Genomic DNA, 12526 nt, shown 5'->3' on the forward strand with positions numbered 1-12526 from the left:
AACTTCTGTAGCATGTTTACGCATTAGCTCCGAAATCAATGATTACATTGATCGATATAAATAAATGCTAAAAAAACTGCCGGTTAGTGCTCATGCCGTGACGCTGCGACTCTGTATTATCTTCCCTCGTTTTGAGTTTCGTTAGGATTACTTAAATCGCGGAATAAGCGCTTAGCTGCCGCGGAGAATTGTCTTGGAATCGACCCGAACATTCCAAACTAGGAGATTTACTGGAGAGTTAGCTGCGTGGGTGTTTTCAGTTGAAAAAAGAAAAGGTTGCAACAAAGCAATTCATCGTCGGTAAGAGTAAAAGCGGCGCCATTGTGAAGCCTCGTTTCTTTCTTTTTCCGCGCTGAACGTGAGCGTGACAAAGGGTGGCCTTCCGCAAGGCCGGCAAGGAAGTCGGTGCTCACGAGTGGTAAACGTTGCGTCGAGGGAGGGAGTTGGGGAACTGGTGGACAAAAAAAGGGGGGGGGGGCAGGAGAGGGGGAAGTTGCGGCAGGGGTCACAAGCGTGGGAGGGGTCACCTAATTGCCCACGGCCGGGCGGCGGACCTTCCGGCAAAATTAATGACCACCAGCTCACGCTCGTCTAGTATTACACAGCGTCGTCTGGCCGTGGCTCCCACAGGCACGCGGTATTGCCGGAGTATAGCTGGGCTGGCCGAAAGCTGATTAAGCTGCCAAAGGAGGGCGTACGATTTGTCACCATTTTTGCCAATTTCGCACGCCTTGCTGGAGACCAGCCCGCAGTGATGGAGAGCTTGTGCGGTAGATTGATTCTCGTTTTTCCTCTAGTTCTTTACGTTGCCCTTACGCCGGAAACTCGCCTTCGGCATTTCTAATGATTACGCTTTGGCTCTGGAAACCCTGGCGCTAAACTCTGCGGTATGATTCTCGTGTTCCTTTGGTGTTATTTGCGCAATATCCTTCATTTTCTTTTTTCATGTAGTTATGAATGGTTTCATTTCGTTTGATACTTCCATACAAGCTTTCATACTGATCTTAAGGAATAAAAAAAATCTTAGTTCGTTTACACGATCATTCAACCGCTCATCTGAATGTAGGTGGGTAATTTAGAAAATAAAGGCAAGAACGATTATGCCGATGCGCCAGCTGGCTGGTTGTTGCTAGATCATTCCTCTGCGTTCGGTGGTCTAAAAATACGCCTCAGAAACGACGATGAAAACTGTGCATGTTGGTTGCTTCTTAGACCTGGAGTAATTAGCTGCAGCGAAAATTAGTGTATTGATTATCGCGACTAGAAACGCAGTCTGGTGGTTCTTATTTTCCTTAGGTAATGCCGGAGCACTACAAGAGGGCAGGACTCTTTCTTAATTATTATTGCAAAGTTCACGGAAGAAAACAAAGAATAGGCCTGAGACACAATTTTACGTCACATAAGAGTAAGCCGCAACATACTGCACAAATGTAATGGCAAGTTATCAACTTCCAAACAAAACAGTCAAAAGAACATTTCAGTCTGATCCAGGTTGCTCTTTAAGCATAGGAAGGTTACGGAGAACAAAAGCGGAACCTACAGAGTAGGGAGAGCCACGGAGTACAACGTAAGACGATCTGTGTGTGCGCTTCCAAGGCTCTGTCAAGTCATTACGCAGTCACGCGGAGTGTAGGAGTCACCTAAATAACAGCGAGCACATATAAACACAGTATCCGGTCATAGGCATACTTACGGGCTTCATGAGGTTGATGAGGCTGCTCCCATCGGACGATGAGACGGCCATGTCGCATGCGATCACCGGGAAGTCTACTGCCTTGGACAAGTCCAACTGGTGCAAACCCATGGCAAACAGCTTCACAGCGTCATACATCAGTGCCGTCTCCGTCTGAAAAGTGGTTTCGTGAAAGGCTACTTCCCCACGCCACCAGCGCACATTGTAAGAACGGAAAGACGAAACGAGAAAGAAAAATTAGCGAATGTTCTTGTCGTTATAAAGGAAATCTGTTAGCCATTCAAAATGCAGTTTGTGAGTTTTTATACACAGTGTACACGCTACCTCTATAATCCCATCTAAACTTTACGCACACGCTGACCAGCTGCATTCAGTGAAAAGGCTTTGAGAGCTCTGTGTGCTGTGAGCATAAAGCTTTTCAATCCTTCAAAGTGCTTGTGCGCTGTATATAGACGTATTATTTCTTGCACATTGGTCAAACATCTTTCATCACCCAACATGTTATTATATTGAACGGTAATGTGCTGACACATAGATAGTGCCTTCGTGCTACCCCTCAGTGATGTCATTTCGTGCTTGTTCTCGCGGCCCCAGAAGTCCTCAAAATGATTCCTTGTAGCTCTTTATTGCGATAACAATTATACGGTTTCCCCAGGTGCGTTTTCAGTGTCGTCGCAGCCGTGCTGCTCTGTTTAAAGTCCAAAGGCGACGAGAATGCGCGGTCCGCGCACTGGTTGCGGGCGCGAGATCGCTGTATAGAAATAAGTTCCTCTGGCCCGGTTCCCTTCTTCCCTTTCCCTCCTCCCCTCCTCCTTTTCCTCGTTCCTTTCTTTTTCTTTCTTTTTTTTTTCAAATTTCAGAGAGATTATATGCATAGTTCCTGCTTTCTTACAAATTAAGTCAAACTCGATAGGCAGCGCCTACTTATAAGCGTAAATCCTTCTTTCCATTTCCATTTCTTTAATGTCAGCTTCTCGAAAGAACACAACACCAGTAGTCCAATTCGTCGCCCTTTCTATCACAACGCCAAACCTCATTTTATTTCTCCCACTTTCACTTCCCGTCTTGTTGATTTGTCTTTTGTTTTCTTTGTCAGTACATTCACATCAGTAACCCCACACATCGTACCGCCTTATTCTCCTCCCTCATTGAGGGATGGGGAGAGCGGGCTAAGTTATACATAAAGAGGCTGCTAAGGTAAGCACTTGCTGCCCTGACGAAGACAAGTGCCCTTGTCGCAACTTTGGCTCCAGCGACATTTTCTTGTTTCACTGCATCTCAACACTAACTTCTCTATGACGTCACACTGACGAAGCGTTGGTGGTATTCCGGCTCAAAATTCATAAAATAGAGCACCCACTTTCATTTTCATTTATAATAATTGAACCACTTGTCGTGCAATCAATGGAAACAAGAGTTTCGAAACAGTGCTTTATCAGTACAAACCGATTTCAACTCTCTCATTTAGACTCCCTTTAAGATCAGTAAACAAGCGATAGCCATGAGCTACGAAGACGAAGTGGTCCTTGAAGAGCTCGCGAAGCTAAACTCCGCGTGCGGCATCACCACCACCACTACTTATAACAAAATCAGATTATGTTGTATCCTGAAAAAAAGAAATTAAAATTATTTTTCAGCCGTTAATATAGCATATTCATAATGATAATAAAAGAACTCACTTGCCCAACATTTTCTTGCCGCTGCATGGCCACTACGCGCAGCAGTTTATATGGGCTGATGGATGAAATCTTATTAGCGCCCCTTCTAAAGCGGCGCGGTTCTGGTCCCACCAAGCTCTCCGTTCTCTATTTTACCGTTCTTCAGCGTTCACCTTGTGGTCCGCGGATCGCGTTAACAAATTACAGATTCTCAAAGCAATGTACTCCCATATAGGTCACCTCTTCCCGTTCTTTGCAATCTTTACCTTTAGGCCGGTAATGCTGCAGCCGTGCTTCACTGCAGCGCAGATTCATTCATCTTGCCTTCATTATCTCTAAAGTAGAAGACCACGGACATGGTAACCGCGTCGTCGTTTTTCATTCAGATAGGTTCTGCGACTTTCCAACAAAACGTGCTCGCTACTTATCGACCACCTTCCACATGCTATGCATGATTATTCGTCATAGGCGCGCTGCTCCTACAATACCGCGCGTGGCGTGTGGCGCCATCCTTGCGCAGTTCTCTGAATTACGGACGTCGATGAAGCCCGCCGAAGGACGACCTCGGAGACTACCCCCGCTCGGCACAGCGAAGAAATCGAGCGTTTCGTCGACGTACAAACTACGCGCTCGCGTTATTCATTCGTGCTATGTAATTGAGTTAGAGGCATGGGCCCGTGTTCAGAAAAGTCTCTTATGGTGTAGTTGTTCGTGAGAGAAAATTTAAGTCGATCCTTATAGTGGATATATCACCAGGGAAGGCGGCCAACCAATGACAAAGAGAACTTGCGAACGAAAAGTTTTTTTGTCAATTCGGCCCCTGCCGTCTCGAATTGCTATTTTCTCGGCGACCGACTAATCTTTCAAAGGATTACGAGCGCTGACAACAATTCAGGAAGGGAATCCCTCACTATATGGGGATTTCCTATTTGCTTTTACCGTTTTACCGTCCTTTTAGCCTGGTTAATCAACAGCGCCACTATCGGCTTGTGACGTCATGCTTGTCTGTTACCTACAAAAGGCATTAAAAAAAGAGCTCCAGTGGGCCTCGCGGAAACCTGAAGTTTGCTCCTCTATAGTATCAACCATTTTTTTTTTTTCCTCAGAGCATGTAAAGGAAAAAAAAATGCCGTAATTTTCATTGTGATAGAGTTTCGAATTTCATTCCTGCTTGCAATGAAACCGCGTATTGCGTTTCAAAAAAAGGGCTAGTTTTTTGTACAGGAAAAGGATAAGAAAAAAAAAATGCTTGCCTTTGCTTAAACGACCATTCTCGAAGAAATAGCAGACTTTCATCGAGGTAATAGAGCGTTTCGGTCACCCCAGTTCTGGACCTACAAGCGTATTCTGCGGCTCAACTTCTGCAGAAACAAGCGAAGCTGCGTTTGTCTGTCCACCTCTACTTTGTTCTTCCGTCTACACAAAATGGTGCTTAAGAAAAGAAAACAAGAGGAGCTTGCTGAACGCCCAAAGCTTCACATGAGTGTCGAGTGTCACAGGTTATAAGAAACCTGCTTTCTTCTGGCTCGCTGTAGCCCTAAATTTCTTTTATTTTTTTTGTTTTTCATACGGAACCTGAGAACCACAATTCCATGAAAGCCTTCGGAACACGAGGACAGCTCGACAACTTAGCGTTACACAATTCTTTCTTTTTTTTCTCTTTTTTTCTGTTGGAACAATGTGCAAGACAATGTGCGCGAGAGCGCAAACGTGATTCCTCACCGATTGCAGTAATAGGCGTTATTGTTAAGTTGGAAACCGGGCAGAAAATGACACCGAGCGTGCAAAAAGAGCTTCTAGAAAACATTCGCAAAACTGTGCCATTTCCAAAGTGGAATAGCACCTTATCGTAGTATTTTATGGCCTCCCTGTTGAAATAACCTCAGTCAACAATCGAATCCATGGGCCCTATAACGTCAACCTATTACAATCTGTTTTCATTCCAATCTCCTGACGTAAAGTTTATACAACCACCGACAAAAGCATCGGGCGGTAACCCGCAGCGTTGTTTGAAGAGCCCAATCAAACGCGGTCCTTGTTTATAGAAGGACACTTATTTTACTTTCAATGCGAGTAGCATTGTCGACATTGAGCAGTTTTTCTTATCGAATTGGTTGACAAGAGGCGAGGAGCACGCTCAAGTGGAGAGGATTTCGATGGGGCCGAGCCAGTGCACTGAAAATCGATAACCGGATGAAGAGGGTGGTGCCGGAGTCTGCGATTGGTCCGCTTCCCCTTTCTTAGCTTGGGGCGGCTGGTCGAAAATCGCGGCAGTGTGCAACGGAGGGTTAATAATGCCGTTAAACACTGATCCTCAGCAGAGTTGGCAAAGCGATGTCGCATACGTACCGACAGGGCTCGATAACGTTACACTGCCACGCAAGAATGTTTATTATACGCAAATATAGCCATGTTCCCTGTCAACTTCGACTTGCGAGTGCCAGAGCGATCGGCGGGCAGCCATCTTCTATTCCTTTTAGAACGGGGCACTGCCCGGCTATTCAAAAAAATAAAACCAGTTTGTTTTCCTGCATATTAATACGCTTTTAGCGCGTACACGTAACTTTGACGCGGTCTGTTTTCGCGGTTTTATGACGTAGTGGGACAGACAGGCGAAGTGAGCGCAGCCCAAGAACGCTTTACCAATAGCGGAGGGTTAATGGCGGAAAACGCGTTGAATCAGAAATACCTATCTTTCTTTCGTTTGGTATAATCACACATAATGAGTGTGCACGTATAATATCAGATGGGGCATTTTCGCCATTTTCGTGACGTCACGTGACAGACGGCGAGGTGGGGGTGGTCCGAAATTTTTTTACCAGTCGTAGTGGGCTGATTGCAGAATCGGAAAAAAGAAGTTTGGAATAGCTTTACGTTATAGCGTCTCATCTTTTCTTTAAATATAGAGCGCGTATTTGACGCTTTATTATCAATCAATAAAAACCAGTGATGCACCGTAAAGCGAAATTGATAGGAAGAAACCTTTGAAGAGTGAGAAAATAAGAAAATGAATGGAAGAACCTTAAGTGTATAGTAATTCAACTTTAAGCGAAGCAATGAAATTGGTTGTACGGTCACGAACAGTCGACCGTGTTAGCATATCTCAGTCCATCATGGCACACTCTTGACCTACACATTTATCGCTCTTTAAAAAACTAAGGTCTTATTATTAACTTTTTAAATTATGATGCTAGCGCACACGTGACCATCGGGGCGTTCAAGCTGCTGAGAACTCAAAACCAGCGTGTATTAAAGGAACGTACCAGAGGTGTGCGACTATTTGATATTTCGAATATGGATCGAACAGACTTTCTGCTCAGTTCGAATTCGATTAGAGAATTCACTATCCGAAATTGTCGAATATTCGCTTCTCTTTGAATATAAGGAACGACACGCTCACAGCGCCGGAGAGGATTAATGCCTAACGATTGTGCCGCAGGAACCCCGCTGATGCTGCAGACAGGCACCAGGGTTCGTATTAACAGAAAACCTCCGGAGATAGAATTGTTTGCAACAGAAAATCCCAACTGATCCTGGTGTTGAGCATATTATTAGCGAAGGCGTCCAGTCAGTGGTAGAGGGGACTTACGAACAGAAACCATTGTTAAATTGGCCCTAGTTGCTGAGCCAATGGACGCAGCTGCCAAGTTCTGCTCATTAACTACCAGTCATTCAATGAGAATGCTTCGCCCGTTAGGCAGCCCATTAACTTAGTTGAGTTGCGAACAGCATTACATGCAGGCATGCAATAATCTAGCTTGTTTTATCAGACTGACTTCACGCGAACTTTATATTTCGCTTTATTTTAGGCGACGCTAGACTGGGGAAATTTACGAATCGAAAAGAATACAAACATTCTAGATGAGTTACCACCGAATGTCGAATGGAACCTCACACAATTCGTTCCTAAACTGGTGAAATATGAAGTTCTCGAAGAATCGATTTGTTACAAACAAATTTAAGCAAAAAAATTTTGCGCGTATACATTATCTGACCCATATATGTAATGCAGTTCGCAGTTGGGCCTTCGGATATATGAGGAGCTTGAAAATGAGTAACAGCTGTTTCAAGTTAACTGGGGCACCATTACGATGGCTGCAATCGAAGAAGGGAATAGCACGTCATCGGACGCACGTGCACTGTTGTGTTGGTTGAAGGAGGTAACTGCGATTCCACAGCACCCTTAATTGTTTTAAATGGATTTCTTTTAAAGGGAAGCAAACATAGCGGGACTGTCCAAATAATTAATTGAGCAAATAATTTGTATTGTAGGCTGCGTAAAAGCGAGACATTATTATTCAACGACTTAAAATTTGTGCATTCGTCCTGGAGTTACAGCGCCAATAGCAAGCAGCTTCCGTGCAGAAGAATTATTCGCAACGATCCTCACCTCCATAGTTTCCTCTCCCTCGCGACTCCAACAAATGTTGTTATTCCTTACATTCGAAAGAAAGGAATATTCGACAATTGCGAATAGTTAGTTCTCGAGTCGAATACAAATCCAACAGTATCTGCTGTTGGATTCGTATTCGACTCGAGAACTTCATATTCATATTTCATATTCATATGGAATTCATATTTGGAATTGGTATATTAGCGCACCCCTACTTTATTTGGAAGTGACAAAATATACTCATTTGATTCGATAATCAAGAGTCGCTTGTCTCAAACATTTGTATTCGAGTCCATTCAAAAATATGTGTTCGAGCTCACTCACAAAACTGTTCGAACAATTCCTATAAGGAATACTCAAACTCAGCGCAGTTTGAAGATATTTGCGGAAAAATTCAGCAGCGCATGTTTCGACGAGTAAACAAGAAGTGCACAGGTCGCATGTCAATGAGTGTTTTTAAGCCTAGTAACGCTTCCTGCAGCAATTACGCCAACGCGAGCCCGTTTTATGGGAGGACCACCGTTACCGCAGTGCGTCTAGGACGTGTACAGAACGCCGTCAGTCATTATATGCCCGTTGCACCAACGAGCTGGTACGCCAGAAAAATCGCAAGATGGCGCCGCTTTTCTGCCTCGGAGTTTCTTAACTCTCTTCACTGCATGTTTTCACAAATGATTCCGTCACCCGCTTTACGTTTCGCGGCTTCCGCAGATTTCTAGGGAACGCGTCATCCTCGTCTTTCCCCTAGTACTATGATATCAGCAGTGGACGCATATGAGACGAAGAGGATTCTAAAACGTGTTTCATTACTAGTGCCAATGCTGCGACTTCATTTTCCCGAACACCTTCATATGCGATTACGTACTAATTCGAGTCACATTAAGCTATTAATCGCGGCCCCATGGCGCTGTTCGCGAGCGTTTATGGAAAACTGTAAGAGGAAAGTTTTTTTCGTCGTTTCAGATGTCAGCACTTGTGGTTTAAATAACCACTGACACTCTTCAAGACAAACTGTAACAATAAAGTAAAGCTTCTCCGATTACGTTCTACAAGCGAAGGGAGATACACTTACAAGTGCTAGGAGGTTCGCTCATTGCCACTGTGCTGCAAGAATTCTCGGAACACGATCGAACACTTTGCTTAGTACTGAAAATATTCGTACTGAAAAATGATGTGACTCAGAAGCAGACTATAGTATCGTTTGTGTCGAGTTGACATGACGTCTAGTGGCTGCATATTTTTGCTTTGAAGGAGAAGCAATTCAGATCGGCACGTCAAGTCGTGCTGTGCATCAACTCACCACGCAAAGGGGAACGCAAAACGCCGCGTTTAGTTGGAGTGCGTTCAGCCTTTTCCGACTACGCTTGTATACAAGGTGCACTGCTCGCGACTGTCTCACTCAACATAGAAGTACGAGTTGCTATTGGCTAACATTCCCGCTGACTTCGCATCTATTTGAAAGCAACAAGATTTATTAGCCCAGTGTAATGTTAGCCGTAGCGAAAACTTAATTTCACCAATTGTTCAAAACTCGTTTATTATAAAGTGCATGTTGTTCTAACGATGGCTTACCACTTTTGTATGTGCTCATTGCAATTAACATTTTTTAACAGTTAGTTACTAGATGCAGGCATATTGCTGCAGCCATCTTTAAGGGCTGCAGTGCAGTCAGGATAATCGTCGAGCACATCTTTTTTTTATTTCGATAGCTTTTATCATGGTAAGGTGTACAGAATCAAACTTAATATTAACATCACGCTACTTGACGAATAGTGCCTGACTTAAGATTGCGTTGTATGTCTGCTGTGTGCTGCGAATGCAACGTGACAACTCAGACTTCATTGTTTGAGCCGTATTCGCGACCTTGCCTGACAAATTTTTAGCAAACGCTTGCAACCATATGTTACTTTCTTACATTGAGGACAGAAGAACCGTCGAGCTGTGACATTTAGCAAAACAAGCCCTTTCATTAACGGTCAAATCCGTTTTGATTTCTTTTACAGTCACTTGCATATTTACTTGAGACGCAGCAGATTCAGCACGAGCGCCAGATATTTCGTCCATGCACCCGGCTCAAAATCAGCCAAATTAAGAGTCCTCTTAAGTTGGCTGATTTTAATCAGTCTCAGACAAGGATGCGCACTAAGGGTAACGAAGCGCTTTGACTCCTTATTATTCGCATGTGTTCTTGCACTTTCACGCCGGCTTTCTGACCGCCGGGCATGATCAAGCTACGTAAATTTGTAATAATTAGAATGCCCCGAGGCTCTCTTTAGCCCGTTAAATGAACTTGGGACAGAGGTGCTTATCCACCTTTTATGCGTTTGAACTTGATTGCAGTGCGCTTAGCACTATACTGACGGAAGTATTTTAGAACGAACATAAAAGAACAAAAAGTGGACGTTCGTACTGAAGAACTGGAGAACGAATTCAAATCTGATTTCCTAAAAAAAGAAAGAGGAAGAAATGCAACGAAACGAAACGACAGCAAAATTTAACTGCCAGCGCGCTGGACAGAATATTTAATTATCAACGAAAAGCTGGAATTTCTCGCTAAATGGGCGGTTCGATGATGCAAGCAGCTTTTTTGCTGAGATTAAGCGTCTAATCCGAGCAAGCTAACGTATTAGGCGCACAACTAGATGTGCAACTAGTTGCAGTACACGGTATAATGATTTGAATAAACCACGGAATAAGTGAGCAGACAACGATTGTAAGCCGAGGACAGCAGCTGCAAGCAAATATTTTACATTATATTAGAGCGACAAAGAAATTTTAACGCCGCGGGGCAAAGAAAAAATATCTCGAGCATTCCAGTACAAACGGCTCACGAAATCTGAGTGCGCAGGAAATATAACGCGATATATACACCGAACTCACGACGCAGAATACGCAGAATTGTGCGGTTGGGCAATTGCGGCTTCACCAGCAGAAGCCGAATGGCCAATTTTGTCGTCAGTAAATTTCATTCGTAAACTGATTTCTTTTTTTCTCTCATAAATCGGGGTCGAGCGAGTTGTTGTAGCGGTGATGGTGTTAGCGCAAGTACCCGAATGCTCTGGGGGACTGGCGCCTTCCGGTCCATCCGGGAAGACATGATCTCCCAGTCCTTGAGGAATCCCTGCAGCTCAGGACTGTCCACGTCCACGAGTCGGTAGCCAGTGATCTTGGTCTGGCCGTACTTGAATTCCTCCAAGTCCACCGTGTGCAGGTCCTGAAGCGAGTGAAAGCAATCGGGCGTTGATGCATTCTACTAGAACGCCTCTGCTGGAGGACAAAGCATGAATGTTTAAACACTTCTGGCTGAAGTAGCTGCTGCAAATGTCGCTACAGAATGTACCTCGCTTTCGGTGCTAGCTGGAGTTGCCCTGCAATTGCGAAAAGTCCAGAACATGAGCTACGCACAGAAAACGGCCGCTTGAAATAACACCATGGAATTGGAGAGAGTGTAATAGTGCTGGAAATGAGAGATTGCAGTTTGAATTCCTTTCCGCGTCCAATTTTGTGTGAATTTTTCGGGCCAGACCGCATGTTTTCTCTAATTTATGCATTTATGTCTGCTAACTTTACGTTCCAGTTTGTTCTTACGTGGTCTCTGTTGTGACCTGATTCTGTTGTATTTCTGTAAGCTAACTTTACATTCTAGTTTGTTTTGTGGGACATGTCTTGCGAGTCATATTTACTGACTTTGTGTTAGATTTCTTTGCGTTCTAGTCTGCTTGATGGGATATCTGTTGTGAGCAGGTTTTAGTGCCTTTATGTCACCTGACTTCAAGCTCGGCTGTCTCGCTCTTGTTAATTTTCGTTTGATCAGTGCCGGTTTGGTCATTTTATTTTTATTGTGTATTTGTTCTATGCGAAAACGAGTAGCCCACGCTGCTTAAAGGCGCCAACATCTCGTAAATATCGCGTATCAAGAAAAAAGAAAAAAAAATTGGGGAGAGTTTGACTTCCGCAACAACGCTTCGTGAATAGCCACCCGTGCTCAGCACTTCAGGTAGCGTGTCGTGAAACTCAGCAGCGCGCAATTATCTATTCACGAGGACAGAACGTGAGACCTAGAGTTGAGGACGCCAATACAGCGGGTAAATGATGCTTGTATAAGTCGCTAGAATGCTAATCCACACGAGTCCATGGCTCGGCAGCAAAGCTGAAAGAGTTAGAATGTCATCAAAGTGCTATTTGCATGATCTGAAGCGAAGGCGCTAAAACGGCGGAGGACAAAGAAGAAACACACGCACATACAGGGCGCTATTTGCGTTCGTTATTCTGAAGGCGGTGTTATTTCTTAAGACTGGCGGTCAGACGTGAACTATAGGCGTCTGGCACTGTCTAGAAATAACCAGTTACAGCCTTAGAACTTTGCACCAGTTGGCGCAGATGACGCCTTCTTCAAGACTGTACGTGCGTATCCTCGTGGTCACTTCAGTTAATATCACGAGATGGCAACGGTTATTGCCCAAGGTCAGAAGTTCGAGCTGTTGTACTAACAGTTTCGACGTTTGTACAACTACCCGCCACGCTCATCTGCATAAGCGCAAATGAAAAAATAAAGCAAGGTCGACTGTGTAACGGGAAGTATAGGCAACATTTATGGGGCGTTTCCCTGTACAGTGTAAGGTATGCTTTGCTACTTATAAAACCTTTGACTCAGTGTCGGCGCTATGCACTTGCAACGTACTTGAAATATTGACCTATCTGCGGTATCGTTGCACGTGTCACAGAAGTGCCGTTATGATGGCGGCCACAGGGTACCCATTACTCTCCTAGCTCCTTGGTGCT

At 44.4% G+C, this 12526-nt stretch overlaps 1 protein-coding gene across 1 annotated transcript in view; it reads right to left on the bottom strand.

Moving 5' to 3' along the window:
* Positions 1-12526, bottom strand: part of LOC126521932 (glutamate receptor ionotropic, kainate 2-like) — a 401025-nt gene that overhangs the window by 41513 nt on the left and 346986 nt on the right. Inside the window, exons 6-7 of the mRNA XM_050170677.3 lie at positions 10794-10958; positions 1694-1846 (exon numbers count right to left, since the gene is read on the bottom strand). Coding sequence (XP_050026634.2) covers positions 1694-1846; positions 10794-10958 — 318 coding nt within the window. The remainder of the gene's footprint in view (positions 1-1693; positions 1847-10793; positions 10959-12526) is intronic.

The sequence above is a fragment of the Dermacentor andersoni genome, chromosome 6 (assembly GCF_023375885.2).
Source record: "Dermacentor andersoni chromosome 6, qqDerAnde1_hic_scaffold, whole genome shotgun sequence".
NCBI lineage: Eukaryota > Metazoa > Arthropoda > Arachnida > Ixodida > Ixodidae > Dermacentor > Dermacentor andersoni.